This window comes from Bombina bombina, chromosome 5, assembly GCF_027579735.1.
Source record: "Bombina bombina isolate aBomBom1 chromosome 5, aBomBom1.pri, whole genome shotgun sequence".
Taxonomy (NCBI): domain Eukaryota; kingdom Metazoa; phylum Chordata; class Amphibia; order Anura; family Bombinatoridae; genus Bombina; species Bombina bombina.
The window spans coordinates 509,497,010-509,516,922 of NC_069503.1; the positions used below are offsets into that span (position 1 = coordinate 509,497,010).

Here is a 19,913-nt window from a genome sequence, read left to right on the forward strand (position 1 = left end):
AAAAAAGTGCTGTCCAGAGTACTGAAACAAAACAAAAAAACGCTTTTTCAAATAAAGATAGCAAGAGAACGAAGAAAAATGGATAATAGGAGTAAATTAGAAAGTTGCTTAAAATTGCATGCTCTATCTGATTTGGGAAATAAAACATTTGGATTCAGTACTTACTACCTATGAGCTTTACCATCATGCAAAATTTCATGAAGATAAGTATATTATTTCTTGCTGTAGCTTTTCATAAACTTTTTCATGTGTCAGATTTTAAAAAATGTCAGTTTTTAATCTACATATCTTGAAAAGCAAAGAACTAATTTTCTTAAAATTTTCAGTTCAATCTTTAAACATGGAAAGCTTGTTTGACCTTAAACTACAGCTGAACTAGCACACAGTCATGATATGCTGAAATGTATTTTTCCCCATTATCACAGCAAGTTATTTTTTACATATAGATGATAAAACACAGTAGAAAGAGACAGGAGGAGATATATCTGTATCCAGCTGATGTGTTATTGTGTGAACGTGGATATTCATTCTTTAGTCTATAGACTGGCTTTTAACCCTTTTTAAAAACCCTGATATACTTTTTTCAAACAATATTATACAATGGACTACTATAGCCATTGACTGTTTCACATAGTCAAGATGTTTTACTATTAAGAGTTTGAATGGTTAACATAAGGTAAGTCACTGCCTTTATTCTTAAAGGGATACTAAACCCAAATGTTTTTCTTTCATAATTCAGATAGAGCATGCAATTTTAAGCAACTTTCTCATTTACTATTATTATTTTTTCTTTGTTTTCTTGGTATCTTTATTTAAATAAGCAGGAATGAAAGCTTTGGAGCCAACCTATTTTTGGTTCAGAACCCTGGATAGTGCTTGCTGATTGGTGGCTACATTTTGCCATCCAATCAGCAAGCGTAACCCAGGTGCTGAACCTACAATGAACCGACTCCAAGGCTTTCATTCCTGCTTTTTCAAATAAAGATACCAAAAGAAGGAAGAAAAATCAATAATATAAGTAAATGAGAAAGTTGCTTAAAATGGCATGCTCCATCTGAAATATGAAAGAAAAAAAATTGGGTTTAGTATCCATTTAAAGAGCTAGATGTGGTGTATCTATAGTGCAGGTGTCCAAGGTGTGCTGGCACTTTGGTTCTGGACTACTACTTGATTTCATTAGCTACCTTACACAGCCTATATAAGAGATTAGTTTTTCACTTGGCATAGTGATTTCAAATGCTCTAAGAACTATGTTAGTGTCTTAATAACCATTTAGGGATTGAGTTTTCCATTCAAATTTGGTTTCCATGAATAAATTATTTGAATGTGACATTTGTATGAAATTCCACTGATCGTCCCAACCATACTTACCTATATCGTAAGCCTGTCATGTGCAAAAACATGAAATCTAAAATATTTATTTCATGATTCAGATAGAGAATACAATTTTAAACAACATTCCAGTTTACTTCTATTATCTAATTTGCTTAATTCTTTAGATATCCTTTGTTGAAGAAATAGCAATGCACATGGGTGAGCCAATCACATGAGGCATCTATGTGCAGCCACCAATCAGCAGCTACTTAGCCTATTTAGACATGTTTTTCAACAAAGGATATCAAGAGAATAAAGCAAATTAGATAATAGAAGTAAATTGGAAAGGATTTTAAAATTGCACGCTCTTTCTAAATTGCAAAAGAAAAAAAATTGGGTTTCATGTCCCTTTAATTACATTCTAAGGTGCCGATTTATTAAAGTGCGGATGGACATGATACGATGTAGGGTATCATATCCGCCACACATCGATAAATGCCGACAGCAATGCTGACCCCTGCAAATTCGCAGCCAGCAGGGGATGTCAATCAGCCCGAACGTATAGGATCTGGCGGATTGATGTCCGCAACCTCAGAACAGACGGACAAATTATGGAGCAGCGGTCTTTAGACCGCTGCTTCATAACTGCTGTTTCCGGCGAGCCTGAAGGCTTGCACGGAAACCGGGGCATCAAGCTCCATTCGGAGCTTAATAATTCGGCCCCTAAGAGTAGCCATGTTAGACATGGGCCTTTCTGGGATGTGGAATTTATTAGCATTAGGCTTAATTGCTCAAATAAGGTAAATTTCTGAGTAGAAAGTAAAACACTGAAGGATGGATTATTTCATTGAGACCCGCTAGAAGACTGATAACTAAATCTTATTAGCAAGTTAAAAGTATGAGGAGGACATACTAAACAACTGAGTGCAGGAGAAGTTTTTCTCAAAATGACATCATGATAACTGTGTTTGTGATGCAATTTGGTAATGAGCATGTTAAATTCTTTGCACAATGTATATTATTGTTGTATTGTTTATTTAAAGGGGCATTAAACCCAATTTTTTTCAATCATGATTTAGAAAGAGCTTGCAATTTTAAACAGCTTTCCGATTTACTTCTATTATCTAATTTGCTTCATTTTCTTGATATCCTTTGTTGAAAAGCATACCTACATTTGCTCAGACGCTGCTGATTGGTGGCTGCACATAGTTGCCTTGAGTGATTGGCTCAACTATGTGTATTGCTATTTCCTTAACAAAGGATATCTAAAGAATGAAGCAAAATAGACAGAAGTACATTTGGAATGTTGTTTCTAAGTTATCTTTGTTTTGTGTTATAAAGGGATCTTTAAAGGGGCCCTACAATCCTAATTTAGATAGAGCAAGCAATTTTAAACAACTTTCCAGTTTACTTCCATTATCAAATTGTACACAGTCTTTTTCTATGCACAATATCTGCCGCTCCAGCTACTACTGAGCAAGTAGCAAAAGTTCACAGTGTATACATTTATGAGTCTGTGATTGGCTGATGCCTGTCACATCATACAGGGGGAGGAAATATTTTAATAAATGTTAAAATTAATCAGAAAAAAAATACTACTCATTTAAAATTCAGAGTAAATTCTATTGCATTGTATTTTTTATTAAGTACTTGTTGAATATGCAGATCTATTGTATTTAATGGCCCTTTAATAACATCTTATTATCAAACTAAAATAATGTACTGTTATGGAAACCATATATATGTTTCTTGCAACCATTTATCATTGAGTGGTCAATTTACATCATAGGTGACTTGTCAACATTTGAACCAAGAGGCTGCTTTAATATTCTGTAACCAATGTCCTTCTTGCATGACAGCACGAGACTCCAAGTCCTATATTAGAAAATATCTTAGTTATACAACTGGAGACAATCCAAAATCAGTATTGGTAGACTTGAGACAGGAAAAAATGAACAGGATATGGAAGATTATTGACTAGTTTAAGGCTTTTTAAATTAGACATTCAAATCCCAAGAGAGAGTAACTCTTTTTTGAGAATAAATTTAATTATATTTTTAGGATTGTTTTGTTAGGTTGTGTTATTAGATATTAACTTTACAAGCGGCCATTTAATAGTTTGACCAATAGGATTAGTGAAAAAGAGAGAGTACCAATTGAGTGAGTGAGGTCTTTTGAGACTGAAATGAATTACATACACACTCAATTCCACCATGTATTTTAATTTTTATATTTGTATTTTATAAAGTAACGTTTTAACTTAACCCATACTGTTCCAGCGAGCTGTGTTGAGTATATTATGCTCATAGGAAAACACCATCAACAAGAGTTGGAGGACAGTACCAGTCAACACTAAAATGAAAACCTCTGACCTAAATGTCCTATTATGCAGGGATGTATCTTAACAAAGCTTCTGTGAACTCCTTGTTTTAAAGGGATATGAAACACATTTTTTTTTCTTTCAGTATTCAGATAGAGCATGCAATTTTAATCAACTTTCTATTTTACTCCTATTATCAATTTTTTTTATTCTCTTGGTATCTTTATTTGAAAAAGCAAGAATGTAAGCTTAGGAACCGGCCCATTCCGCAAGCTCTACCCAGGTGCTAAACCAAAAATGGGCCAGCTCCTATGCATACATTCTTGCTTTTTCAATTAAAGATATCAAGAGAATAAAGAAAAATTGATAGTAGGAGTTATTAATAGGAGTTATTAACCAGCTCTCACCCACCGGCTGATTATATCACTTAAGATATAGATGTAGTTAAGATATCATAAAAACCTGGCCTGTTCGGTGTACTTGAGGACTGGAGTTGTGAAACAATGTTTTAAGGGATAGTGCCCAACCAGGGTGTAGCCTCTTTTACACTTAGGGGCCTATTTAAGAATGTGCTAGCGGACATGATCCGATATTGCAGATCATGTCCGCTTCACATCGATAAATGCCGACAGCATACGCTCTCTGCATTTATCATTGCACCAGCAGTTCTAGTGAACTGCTGTTGCAATACCACCCCCTGCAGATTTGCGGCCAATCTTTTTGGCCGCTAGCAGGAGGTGTCAATCAACCCGGTCGTATTGGATGGGGCTGATTTCCAGCGATGTCTGTCCTCAGAGCAGGCAGACAGGTTATAGAGCAGCGGTCTTTAGACCGCTGCTCCATAACTTGTGTTTCTGGAGAGCCTGAAGGCTCGCCAGAAACACGTGGGGCATCAAGCTCCATACAGAGTTTGATAAATAGGCCCCTTATTGTGCCTTTCACAGAGGAGAATCTTCTCTGGCGTATTTTAGTCAGACTCCATCATAAAGAGCAGTTCAGAATATTCCAGGAATTGACAGTTGTCAATTTTAAAAAAAAATGTTTAACTGAACAACCTAGGACAACATTGTAAAGTGCAGACATATTTATTAGCAAGTACTACATCATTTCTAGTAAACTACTTTCCAACTTACTTCTATTATCAAATTTGTTTCATTCTCTTGGTATCATTTGTTGAAGGAGCAACAATCTTAAGACCGCTGCTCCTTAACTAAACACCACCTCTGAGGTGGCGGACAGCAATCATCCCGATCAGACACCATTGTAATGATTGGCACCCCCTGCTAGCGGCCGATTGGGCGGCATTGCACTAGAAATGCTTGTGCAATGTCGGCATTTAGTGATGTCAGGTGGACATGTTCACACAGCGAATCATGTCCGTCCAACGTTTCATAAATCTACCCCATTGGGTGAACCAATGATAAAAGGCCTATGTGTGCAGTCACCAATCAGCACCGTAACAGACATACTCAACAGAGGGCCCTAATGCAAAAACATTTTTTGGGCCACTAAAGGTAACTCGGTAGTAAGCAAACATAAGTAAATCTTGAAAATCATGCTATTATGTCAGGTCTTAAATAATATACATTATTTCAATGTTTTTATTTAATAAATCTCAATCAGAATAAACAAAAAACAATAATAACGTAGATCAACAACCCACAGAAAAGTGTTATAATACTTGTCACTACTCTATTCTGACTTCAAATATACATCACAGGGTTGTCAAAAGCCTGTCCCTAAGGGCTCCTAATAGGTTGGTACTTAACATTTTTTTCTGTTTAAACAAAAGTGAATTAAAAAAACATTTCATTTAGTAGAAATGCATAACCAAAAGATACATAACAAAAGACAATGCAAAAGCACTTTTTCTGAAAGTCAAACGATTAGTAGATTTCTTTCTGACAAATTTCAAAGTTAGCTCAATTTTCCTTCCCTCTACATCAGGTGACAGCCATCAGACAATCACAAAACACAGTTAATTCTTGCACAATGTCAGTAAGAGCTGGAGCCTCAAAATGTGTGCATATAAAACAATTGTGCACAAAGTTGTTTACAATTGAGTGCTCTATCTGAATCATAAAAGTTTAATTTTGACTTTAGTGTATCTTTAATTCAGACTCGATATTTAGAATGGCATCATTGACTGAACCCTAAAAAAAAGCAGTTGATATAATTATAATATTGTCCAATAAACATGTATATATTAATTTAGGCCAAGACTAATTATTACTTAAAAATAATCAACAGCAGAGACATGAGTTTATATCAAGTGAAGAATCACGTAAGAACTACCATCTGCAAGATTCCAAACATCTGAATAAATCCTTATAAATACATCAATATTTTTTCCCTCCTGTGGGACCCTTTCAACTTTTTCTTTATCATCCATAAAACCATTTGAGAGATTTTAAGAGATTCTATATTCCACTTACATTGTATAATGTCTCTCATGCACCACATAGCAAAACACAAGCATTAAAGTATGTTGGGGAATGTTTTCAGTTATACAGAGTTAAAGGGACAGTAAAGTCAAAATTAATTTTTCATGATTCAGATTGGATATGCAATTTTAAACAACTTTCAAATTTATTTTTAGACAAATTAGCTTTGTTCTCTTGGTATTCTTTGTTGAAGGCTAAACCTATGTAGGCTTATATGCTAATTTCTAAGCCCTTTAAGGCCATCTCAGTGTATTGTGTTAGCTTTTCACAGCTAGACTGTGCTAGTTCATGTGTACCATATAGATAACACTGTGCTCACTCCCGTAGAGTTATATATGCATTCACACACAGCAGCACTTTTGAAGATAAAAATTACCTTTATTACCAGTACAACTGAGTCATGTATAAGGCAACGTTTTGGGCACCTGGCCCTTAATCATCAATGATTAAGGGCCAGGTGCCTGAAACGTTGCCTTGTACATGACCCAGTTGTATTAGTAATAAAGGTTGTTTTTATCTCATAAAAGGAACAACACTGGTGTATATTGTAAATGTGGGTCAGGGGTGTAACTAGAGCTTGCTGGGCTCTGGGTTAAAAGTTGTGGCAGGGCCCCTCATTTCAACAGCACCCTTCATTAAGAATGTCCATCATTTCCCTTGTCTGTTCCAGAGGATATGCACAGCCTTTCTTTACAAATATTGTGGCCGGGTTTTCTATACAGCAACACTCTGGGGGCCATCTTGGAAACCCTGCCACCATATTTAAAGGGCAAATGCATACACTTTACTTACACTGTGAGTCCTGTTTTACAGGGGGCACAAAGAGGGGCCAGACATGATGCAGGTGGAGTGATGCCACTACTGTTTTTAGGGCCAAGATGGTCCCCTAGCGTTGCAATTGAGACCACTGTAGTTACACCCCTGACGTGTGTGTTGCTTAACCAGTACTTTTCACTGCCTTTCCTATGCTAGATTTGACTTTTTATGAATACTGTTTAGTTAAATGAACGTTAAATAGTCTGTTTAATAGTCTGTTTCATTGTTGTAATAAAAAAAGCACTAAGCAGTTGCTTATATTTAATGTAAATCATTGCAATATCTATTATTAATCTATTTAACTTGATTTTACCTTTTATTTTTATTGTTTACACTACATTTGTGCTTCCTGTCACACCTCTACATGGAGGACGAGGCCTTTGCAGGAAGTTTTATCTTAGCCTGATGTCACAAAACGTCAAGGCTAGTGAGTAGACTAGATAAGGAGGAGTCAGATTTGCTCATGCCCAGAACTGACAGAATACAAATTTAGGTTTTGAAAATCATCTGCTCTTAAAACACTTGGGTCAGGGCTACACTGAGAATTTTGCAGGAAAACAAGTTATTTGCTGTTTAATACACAATCTTTTTCTTTTTAGATTTACTTTGATTTAACATATTTGCTTTTACCAAAGGTGCACTGTTTAATATCCATTTAATCAAGTTTACTGTTAAATTTCATGTTTAACAAATTTGCTAAAGGTGTATTTTTTTTATCAGGTGTAGTCATAAAATAGAGTCACAAACAAAGGTACGGGATGCTCAAGCCAAGCTCTCTTACCATGGCGTTTTTTCTGTGCCCCAAAAGTACACACTAATGGGGATAGTGAGATTCCAGGTGCTCCAGGAAAGGCCCCTGTAAGGCCTAAGAGTAGAAGAAATACCCAAAGGCCCTGGCACCTCTGAATGAACACTCCCAAACAGAGGGGATAAAATTCAAAAAACATTTATTTCATCCAATGATTAAAAGCATGCATAGAACCAACACACGGATACATATAAAGTAAAGAACAAGACTGAGATGGGGTGACCAGGCCCCTTAACATCAGACGCGTTTCATGCTGGGTAAGCACTTGATTACTAATCAATCTGAGGGATCTGAGGGATCAAGGTGTTGGCCTTATAAAGGAAAGTACACCAATATAAATCAAGCATATAATTAACCCGTATGAGCATATTTATCAAGCTCCGTATGGAACTATATGTCAGAATTTATGAAGCAGCATTCTACCGCTGCTCCATAACTTGTCCGCCTGCTCTGAGGCCGAGGACAGAAATCAACCAGATTGAATACGATAGGGTTGATTGATACCCCCTGCTAGCGGCTGATTGGCCTCAAATCTGCAGGGGGTGACATTGCACCAGCAGTTCACAAAAACTGCTGGTGCAATGATAAATGCCGACAGCGCGTGCTGTCGGCATTTATCGATGTGCAGCGGATATGATGCGCTACTTCGTATCATGTCCGCTCACACATTGTTAAATATGCCCCCTAGTCTAGTTCAAGAACGGCCTTAAAGAGAAACACCTTGTGATTTGTTTTGAGTGCTAATTCTAATGTGTTAATAAAAATACAATGTACACAGTCTGTTGATAGCTATTTAAAAAAAGCAAAATATTATCTAATACTCTACACATTATAGAAATTTTTAGCAAACAAATATCAGAAAGTTGAAATGTTATACTAACAAATTATTAGTGTCTGTGATACAGGTCTACATATAACTGACTAGTTAGCACAAATTTAGTAGGTTGACTACCCATAAGGCACAGAGATGCAGCCAATGTGGCCAAAAGTTAGGACTTAAAGGGACAGTAAAATCAAAAATAAACTTTCATGGTTTGGATAGTGCATGAAGTTTTAAACAACATTGACATTTACTTATATTATGAAATTTGCTGTGTCCTCAAGGTGTCCGTTGTTAAATAATAAACCTAGGTAGATTCCTAGGCGCTTAGGAATGTGCATGTGTCTTCAGCACTCTATGGCAGCAGTTTTTGCAACAATGTAAAATATTGCTACAAACATTGTTACAAACACTGCTGCCATAGAGTTTTGCTGAGCTATTATGAGCATACCAAGGTTTAGGCTTCAGCAAAGGATAACTTGAGAATGTAAATCGGAAAGTTGTTGAAAATCATATGCTTTATCTAAATCATGTGTTTGAAAGAAGGCGCTCATTAATAAAGGGTGAAAAAAATTGCTGTAGTGTAGTGTTCCGCGGTATCCCCACATGCTGGATTTTCTTCAATCACTATAGGAAGATTTCACACTAGTGTAGTATATCCAGATATCATAGATATCAAAAGGAAGATACTCACAGGATAAAGTCGAATATTCAGCCTCTTTAAAAACACGAGTGCGCCTTTTTTTGCTTACAAACATAAAAAAGCAACTTTTATTTGCTCACTGCATTTCAGCGATTGTGCCATCTTTCTCAAGAGCTTATAAAATTAAAAATACTTCATACAAGCTCTTGAAAAAGACGGCACAGACCGTTGAAACGCTTTGAGCAAAATAAAGCTGCTTTTTATATTTGTAAGAAAAAAGCTGAACTCGAGTATCTTCCTTTTGTATCTGTGAGTATCTTCCTTTTGATGTCTATGATGTCTGGGTATGCTACACTATTGTGAAATCTTCCTATAGTGATTGAAGAGAAGCCAGTATCTGGGGATACCATGTGACACTACATTCCAGCAAGTGTTTTGCCCTTTGTGAACCAGCGACTCCTTTCAAGCACACATTCTTGGAATGGCATTGGGAGAGACTGTTGAACGGCAGCGGTTCTACGTTCCAGAGGGGAGTAATATCTTTATCTACCATATTGCTTTCTTTGTTTTTCTCTTTATCTAAATCATGAAAGTTTATTTTTTACATATATATGACTGTCCCTTCAAAAGCCTAATAAACTCAAAATGTACCCCCCATAAATTGTGTCACAATTCATAGTAAAACACAAACAAACAAAATGGTATGTTCTGAATCACAAAATAAATTATTTGGGTTTCATATCCCTTTAACATATTCTCCCATAGACTTCAATGGAGCCCGAAAACTGTAAAAAACTTGAAACCAGACATGAATTATGAATATTTCACATTCCAAAGTTCTACACATAGAAGAATATATTCTATTTATTCTTAAATGAATATTTCAATATACATATAAACTCACCGGCCACTTTATTAGGTACACCTTGCTAGTACCGTGTTGGAACCCCTTTTGCCTTCAGAAATGCCTTAATTCTTCATGGAATGGAGATTTAACAAGGTGTTGGAAACATTCCTTAGACATTTTGGTCCATATTGACATGATAGCATCACGCAGTTGCTGCAGATTTGTTGGTTGCACATCCATGATGTGAATCTCCCATTCCATCACATCCCAAAGATGCTCTATTGGATTGAAATCTGGTGACTGTGGAGGCCATTGGAGTACAGTGAACTCATTGTCATGTTCAAGAAACCAGTTTGAGATGATTTGAGCTTTGTGACATGGTGCATTATCCTGCTGGAAGTAGCCGTCAGAAGATAGGTACACTTTAGTCATAAAGGGATGAACAGGGTCAGCAACAATATTTAGGTAGGCCGTGGCATTTAAACAATGCTCAATTGGTACTAAGGGGCCCAAAATGTGACAAGAAAATATCCACCACACCATTACACCACCAGCCTGAACCGTTAATTCAAGGCAGGATGGATCCATGTTTTCATGTTGTTTATGCCAAATTCGGACCCTACCATCTGAATGTCACAGCTGAAATCGAGACTCATCAAACCAGGCAGCGTTTTACCAATCTTCTATTGTCCACTTTTGGTGAGCCTGTCGTGAATTGTAGCCTCAGTTTCCTGTTCTTAGCTGACAGGAGTGGCACCAGGTGAAAGCTTCTGCTGCTGTAGCCCATCTGCTTTAAGGTTCGACGTGTTGTGCGTTCAGAGATGGTATTCTGCATACCTTGGTTGTAATGAGTGGCTATTTGAGTTACTGTTGCCTTTCTATCATCTCGAACCAGTCTGCCCATTCTCCTCTGACCTCTAACATCAACAAATCATTTTCATCCACACAACTGTTGCTCACTGGATATTTTCTCTTTTTTGGGCCATTCTCTGTAAACCCTAGAAATGGTTGAGCATGAAAATCCCAGTAGATCAGCAGTTTTTGAAATACTCAGACAAACCCGTCTCGCACCGACAACCATGCCACTTTCAAAGTCACTTAAATACACTTTCTTCCCCACTCTGATACTCGGTTTGAACTTCAGCAAGGTGTACCTAATAAAGTGGCGGGTGATTGTGTATATGTATATATATATATATATATATATATATATATATATATATATATATATATATATATATAAATATTCATATATATGATTTTTGGGAAATATATACCTATAACTATAGAAAGATAGATAGTCAGATAGATTATATTTTACAAAAAAATTATATATATATATATAAATATATATATATATATGTATGAGTGTATGTGATTATATATATATATATATATATATATATATATAAGATTGTATTTATGTGTTTATATGTCTATATATGTCTGTAAATACACATATAAATACATAAATACATATGTACACACAGATACACACACAGACATATAGATAGATAGATAGATAGATAGATAGATAGATAGATAGATACACATATTTAGACATGTATATGTTTGTAAATCTATGTTAAAGCCCTTTGCTTACTTTTTTTTCTAACACCTGAGATCTCATATCTTTGAGCCCTTATAACCTTTTTAAACAATATTTTTTTAAATATTTTTTTTATCAGACAGTATTATTATGAGTGTAACTTTACTTTTAAATATATTTTTGATGTTTTTTGTACAACTATTTTTGTCTCTCATTAACAGTTATCCAGAGCTCTGAAGTTGCGCTAACCCGACATGCGTTAAATTTGATTATGCCAAGCAAACGTCTTTACTATCAACTCATAATACGCACACAATTTCTATTGTGATCAAAAAGGTGCAAAATCCCCATATCGTTACCGCTCTACAGTTAGTGCGCCACACGTAATCTAGCCTTAAGTCAGTTCACAAATCATTTTTATAGCACTTTTAACAACCTGAAATTCCCTTGAAATAAAAAAAAATACTTTACAGACAATTAAAGTCAGGCAATTCTACTAACTCCAAATATGTATACACTACAGTTAGCCAATCAGGAGTCTGTATATGTAAGCATGCTCTAATAACTGTTGCATCCTCATGTTGAAATCATATTCCTGGAATACCCTAGCGTTACTTGAAGGGACATAAACACACTTTTTTTCTTTCAGTACAAGAGACATATACTGTATGTGCAGCCACCAACCAGCAGCTAGCTCCCAGCTCCTTAGCCTACCTAGGTATGATTTCCAACAAAGGATACCAAGCAAACTAATCAAAGTTGATAATAGAAGCAAACTGGAAAGTTGTTTAAAATTGTATGCTCTATTTGGACCATGAAGGAAAACATTTGAGCTTCATGTCCCTTTAACTATGTGCATAAAACTTTATAGGGGTTAAACGCATAGAGCTTCAAGCTGCATACGTAGCCTTGCTCATGCTAGCCCGTAAACCGCAAGTTAAGAAGCAGGGGTCTAAGGGGTTCCACAGCTGAGAACCTTGTCTGCCCACTTGTTAGTAAATAGGGTCCCAAGAAAGGAGAATAATTGTGATTAAAATTCTTATGAAATAGTGTATTTTTATTGTAATGCCCTGATAACTATAGACCGTAGTAACATTTATTGCTATTTATATACATTTATTTTTCTGGAATACAATAAATTATTTCTCAAATCTATTTGTCAACAAAAGATAAAAATGGGTTTACATTGTGACGTCAACTCCAATTTCATTGTCATTTTATGTTAATGTATAAAGCAGGCTTGACCGACTCATGAGCCACAGTGCTGGCATCTAATCTATTTCATCTCGCCCTTTATATCTCCAACTATAAGACTGTAAGTGTCTGAACCAAAGAATTTTTAGTACTATGAAAATATAATTACATTATTTTTCAAGCATTAACTTTGTACAAAAAAAAAATCCAGGATATGAGTGAAGGAGAGAGATCCTCTATGTGCGCCTTTCTGGATCTGTATGATAACAGTTACATAAGTGCAGTGCATATTTTTTTCTTTTAAGAAATAATGTTTCTTACATGGGTGTCTGGATGAAGGGGGGGGGGCAGGAGGGGGCAAATGCCAATCCCTCTTCATATCCTAGCAGAAGAGCTCACTTGAGACACATTGTTATGTCAATAAGATACAATTTGCCATTAATATTTTTTTGCTTAGGGCATTTTATTCTTTTGCCCCTCCCCTGGCAAAAATGTCTGCAGTCGCCTATACCGACTGTAATAAAAATGTACAAAGTGTTCATTCATGGTGGATAAATTACACACCTCTGGTATAGTGATATATATATGATGAATAACCAGCATAACATAATATAACCCAGAAATTGTAGTCTTACAAATTCAGCTTTTAATTTTGTTCAAGCAGATTGGAGCAACCGTGTTAGTGATTCAGACGCCAAAAGTAGTGAAGTAAGCAGGAATATATTTTTATTGGACTGTAATGTATTGTTAACCCAATAAAATATATCACTACTCTAGTTATTTTGGCATTTGAACTTTGTTCAATAAGTAAAAATATTTACAGAGACTCCTACAAGTAGAGCTGAATGCAGAGCCAGCTCTATAATGGGTCCTGGTGGGACAATGGGACCAGTAAGTACTTAATAGGGGCAGAACATGGGAAGAATATGGTTGTGTTAAACAATATAAAAATGCCCCAGTCACTTGTATATATTTATGTATCTCTTTTACCTTTAGGATGCTGTGCAATGGTTGTGGTTATACTGTAGTGCAGGGGTCAGCAACCTTGGCACCCCAGATGTTTTGGAACTACATGTCTCTTGATGCTCAGACATTCTTTAGGCTTGCTGAGCATCATGGGAAATGTAGTTCTGAAACATCTGGGGTGCCAAGGTTGCTGACCCCTGCGGTAGTGGAAAGATAGTTGTGGGAACATAATTTTGTTCTTGGACCCAGGAAGCACAATATTATTGCAGTTCCTTGAGGCAGCCCTTGCTGAACATTTACTATTTAGTTATTCTTATGAGCATAATATGGTGATTTTTATGGATAGTTAAAAATGTGACATCCATTGATGTAGATCTCAAAATAATACTTAGTTTAACATTGGAAAAAAACAGAAATAAAATGAGCTACTGGTGTGGTTGCATGAGAAGTTGTAATGAATGTTTGCTGCAAAACAAAAGTATTACCTGGCTACTTTGCAAGGGCCCTACATAATAAAAGTTATAATATTAGTACATTAATGTGAATAAGGGGGCATATATCTTTGTATATACTGATGCTATTGCAATTGCACTTCTCCAGCTGTAAGAAGTCAAAATACATGCAATAAAACTATCTGCAAATACCTTTTAATATCTATGTCACCTTTGTTAACATTTTAGCGCCAACCAAAAACAGGGAGATAATGCTAAATTAGACAATGCACACAAGGTAAAAGTTCAGAAATGCGAAACGATTATTTTATTTTCAGCTCTTGACATATAGAGAAAGATGCACTGCAAACCTCACTGGCAGCTCAGCAGTTAAAACGCTTTTATATTAAGTTTTGTTAACCATACATATAATTATCCTTTATCTACACTCTGACTTGTCCAGAGAGATCATATTGAGGATATTTGTGTCTAACATTAATATCATACAGGATATATAAAGTAAATTACCATTACTAGCCCTACTTTAAAATAAACAACTTTCATTATTTTCTGAAGAAGCCCATGATGATAATGTTGAAGGTCTATACAAATTAGCACAATGTATATCTGTGTTATGTCAATATGAATAGATGCCACATTATCTTCTAATATATCCATCTGCATCATTGCTTTTTTTAGTGCCCTAACAAATACATTACTTGTCACTTGTGTAATAAAATTTTTAACATGTACAAATGATTAGATAATAACATGGCTTAACCCATTGGCTGCCAGAGAAGGCTAAAAAGCCTTTCACAGCAGTATTCTCAAACCAACTTTGACATCCAGGAGGATACAGGTATGCCCATAACTCTCAAAATTGAATAAATTACGAAGACTGAATTAAATTCTAATATGTTCATATCTAGAGGTACCATATGTTTTAAATATAGGCCAACATTGTGTGCAGTTTTCTTCACAACATAATTACATAAATCACACAATGTTACCTTCTTAAAATGTTTTTTTTCCCATCTTTTGATCGACTTCATCTTATTTTGGCCAATAAATCTCAAATACGTATTGGTTATATTGTTGATACAGTAAAAATTAGAAAATAAAGGACACACACTTTGGACTAATTAATTCTTCTTTCATCTCAAGCACCTGATACGTGTTATAAAAGTTTAGGCAAGGGATATTTAGTACATCATTTTGGTTCCAAAAAAAACAGTACTATAAAGTTAGTGACGTTTCACTTTTTGCATGGTATGACTGTAAAATATACTGTATTGTTGAAAAGCTCAAATCTCATTGAAATCAGCACTTCAAAATTCAGCCTTTTTTGTTGCCAAAAATCTTTAATTCTTTGAAATTCCAATCAGAGAGTGGCCAAATGACAGAAATGTCAACCTGGTATAGAATTTGTTATAAACCAAACAATGTCCTTTTAAAACATTTTAAATTGTGTTTTAAAAAGTGAATTTATAGCATTTGAAATTGACAGAAAATGCTCACTTACAAAAAATATAACTTTTTGAGATAAACAAAATGCAGTATTATTGCTACCATAAACATTAAGCTAATGATAAGTAAAAAATAAATTATTAAAATATATTTATGAGATGTTGCATACTAGACAGTAGAAAAAGAAGACCGTTACTTTCTAAAATAATATGAAAGATTACATACTCTGAATATGCACTCACAAACACAGTAAAAATATTTTTATTTGTAAATATATAAAAACAAATTTGATAAAATAAATATATATTTTTTTCAAATGCTGCAAAGTTAATATGCTTATCTGCGATTATAACATCTAAAATGCTGAAATATGTTTAAACAAAATTAACCTTTTTGTTGTGTATTATAATTTTAAAATACATTTGTTAGAAAGCAACATTACTAGTATTCCAATTAAATGCAAAAGGAACTATGAGACATGACACACTCTAAGTGCCCTATCTCAAATAAAGCTAGTTACATTCAAAAATATCACCCTGTATCTTTCTTGAATAGTAGCTTATGTGCTTTACCAGTCATAGAAAAGAATGTAATTTAACTTAGAATGTTATTTTAATTTTGAAACATCTTTAAATAATTATTCGCCTCAAGTCTAGTTCAAATAAAAGCAAAGAGAGCATATTACATTTTAATTTTAATAAAAATTGAACGTGCACTCATTCACGTGTATTTATATACTGAGGCATCTAAAATATTTTAAAAAAATGCTTTTATTGGGTTCATAAGCTTAAAATTCTTTTACAATTTACTTGTAAATCTTTTAACCACAGGCTTTATATTCAAATTTGTATTACAATTATTATTTATTTTACTGAGATTTTTTTTTTTTTAATCAATGTAGGACATTGTTATTTTCTAACTAAAATCTACAATTATGTAAGAAATTTGTCATCTGTTTTTTTACTTTCTGTTTATTTTTAATTTTTTAAAATATTAAAGTAAACAATGAGATATATGAGCTAAGTGATTAAAATAAATTAGGAATATTTCATTTTCTACCTGTGCTAACATCAAAATGAAACAATAAGTAATATGCAATAGATTTAATTTTACAAAATTCTACATACATATTGTTATAGAGAAACTCTTTAAATATAAAGAACACAATATGACATTTGTCTCATTCTGAAAAGTCATAAAAAGTTTCCTTATGTATAAATACACAAGTTTTCTTTCACTAAATGAATAATCATCAATAGTAACATTACACAGACCTATTTCTTTTTAGTCTTTATAATATTTTTTTTTTAAATATCCATGACTAGGAAGGACAAAACACTTAAATACAATTAAAAAGTTTGTGAAAATACATAAATTGTATTACATGAGCTTAACTTCTTTGTGTTTTATGAAACTTTTATGAATGGCCAAATCAAAAAACAAATGATAGCATATAGATATTTGAATAACAAAAAAGTATGACATTTATGAATAAAGATTAACATTTTAGGTAGCCATGTGGTTAATATCTATTTATCTATCTATAATCTATCTATCAATCTATTGCTTTATCTAAATATATAGCTGAACATATTTATATATTTAGACATTTGAATACACAAGTATACGTTTTTTTGTAAGGCAATGTGTATACATATGTATACATATCCTATTAAAAAAGCACAATAATACTCAAAAGTATACAGTACTTCAGAATTTTCCAGACACCACTTGTCCAGACACCATATCAGTTCTGTATTGCACCTAGCTTTTCTATTAGAAAAGCAATTAGATAAAAGTAGATTCAAATCATGTTAAATAAGAGTATTTATGAAAAGCACAGCTATAAGATAAACTCTGTACAAGATAATAAAAAATTTAAAAAAAAAAACAATTTATTTACGCTATTTGTAAAACAAAATATTTGGATACCACCCCTATACATCCTAAATGCATTTTAGTAGAAAAATATGCTCTAAAGGTTAGGAATTTATTTTAAGATTACATCAGGATAAAGTCAACATGCAGAATTTCATATACAATATTATTTTATATAATCCGAAATAGTTTGGAGTTGCCTTACTTAGAAAAAAAAGAAAGAAAAAAAAAGAATTGATCTGGTGAGAAAATAAATGATCAGAAAGCATTTCTTGATTACCTCATCTCAACACGAAAATGAGACTTTGAAGCCTGATGTATCTTCTATGAGTAATATCAGTCACCCTAGGCTTAGATCTTCTTTGTAATTGGAGATCACAGGTGCCAGAGTGGACTTCCAGGGTGCTATCCATTTGAATGACAAATGCCTGTGTAAAAGTGCAATACACTGCCTGCTGTTCTTCCACACTGCTTATACCTTTGACAGTGGTAATACTCATTTATTTACATGATGACCAGAAGTATTTAGGATATTTTATTAAAATCAGGACAGGCAAATCTCAGCCACAATTTATAAGCACTTTCCTCTTTGTGGATAAGTTATCTATATCTGGCATACTTTAGGGGAATTTTAAGGATAAATTATTTTTTCAGCACCTAACCAACTAGACGCACACAAATAAAACACTCAAAATAGTTACAGGAACAGAAAATCCATAAATAAAGAAACTAGGCTTTAACCGTACGTCCTCCAATTTGAATCTTTTTCTATGCTGGAGGGAATTACAAATATAAGCACTACAGGCCACTCCATGACTCTAAGAGTTAAATGTAAGTCTATTGCAGTTTCTGTAAGATCACAATATTAAGGCTTTGCTGCCGCAAGCTCCTTCTTATAGACAGCTCACATAGAATGAATTGGAAAGTGTAAAGGTTAAAGGGAAAAAGAAAATCGTAGCCTAATAATAATAAAGATCAAGGGACATTGCTCTTCTGGACAATAGGGTAGAAGTGAAATTAAATACCTAGACAGACTTACCGAAAAGCTTGCTGGGAGTGTCCTCACCATCATTTGATTCCACAGGAGCAAGCAGGGGCTCGTTCAGCTCACTGTCTGAAGTAGCTGCCTTGTCCTCACCTCTCGACTCTGCATTCATCTCACTCCGCAGCAGCAGCAAGGGCTTACTGACTTTTCCGGCTATCATTGGATCCTAGGAATGGGGGGGGAAATATAGAGTGAGGGAAAGAAAAAACTAAAGTGGAAGATTTTGGTGTTGGAATACTCTCTCCAACACCTTCCCCCCTCTCCCTGTCTCTCTCTTACAAACACACTCTCTTCTCTCTCTCTTATCTCCCCAGCTGCTCCTGTTGTTATTGCTAGCTGCAGTCAAGTGAAGAGCTATTACAGATACAATGAGTTTTCCATTACTCCCCACCCTATTAAAGCTCAACTAGCATGTTAGAAATTCAGAATGCTTACGGGAGTGCAAACTTCTTTGAAAGCATGTTTTAGTAGCATTTCTTTAAATGTGAGATATGCCATGCTCCTTGTGATGCAATAAGGCACCTTCAACTTTAAATATGGATCTATTCTTGTCACATTAGTGTGTGGATGCCCCATTTTTTTATTACCATAACAATCGTATAATGCTAATAAATGGCAATATGTTTGTGTAGAAAAAGTGTATTAAGCAATTGTTTTTTATTTAGCAATTCCATTTTTATTATCACTATTATTATTATTGTATTATTATTATTATTATTACTACTATTGTTATTAATAATAATATTAATAAGATTGGATTTCCAGTGTATTTTCACTTTATAAAATAGGTGAAAATAATAATAATAATAATAATGTTATGATTATTATTTATATTTCTATTACCCCAATTTAAAAATTTAAAAGAAAATGGAAATGTATATTAAATATTAGTATTGATACACTTTTCTTTTATTTCTTAGCTCTGTAAGTGCTACGAAAACAGCAGCAACAAGCCAATTTAAAACTAATTTAACACCAAGCCTTTGAAACAAACAAACCTACTTTTCTGTGCTACTCGTTTGGCAGCTATAACATAAAATAACACAATTTAATGTGTAAATTGGCATAGCAGTTGCAAAGAAAATAAAACCTAATCAAGGCATCTAAAATGTCTAAAATGTCTAAAACATGATCTAGCTAAAAAAATAAAAAAAAAATAAAGTCACATGTACAATGTTAAAAGTTTACGTTCATGATTTTATAATAGTAATTTTTTTTATATCTGTCTCATAAAGCATTTTGTATTCATCATATAATCCACTTTACTCCACGACCAAAACAGTTACAAAAAAAGTTTATGTTTCTAAAAAAGCGAGCCATAACATATTTAGATTATAAATTCAATAAAGATATTTACAAAACCTCTTGTAC

At 34.1% G+C, this 19,913-nt stretch overlaps 1 protein-coding gene across 1 annotated transcript in view; it reads right to left on the reverse strand.

Moving 5' to 3' along the window:
- The window catches only part of POU6F2 (POU class 6 homeobox 2), a 675,911-nt gene extending 657,209 nt beyond the window's left edge, over positions 1–18,702 (reverse strand). Inside the window, exon 1 of the mRNA XM_053714422.1 lies at positions 18,537–18,702. Coding sequence (XP_053570397.1) covers positions 18,537–18,702 — 166 coding nt within the window. The remainder of the gene's footprint in view (positions 1–18,536) is intronic.
- Between the last annotated feature and the right edge of the window lie 1,211 nt (positions 18,703–19,913).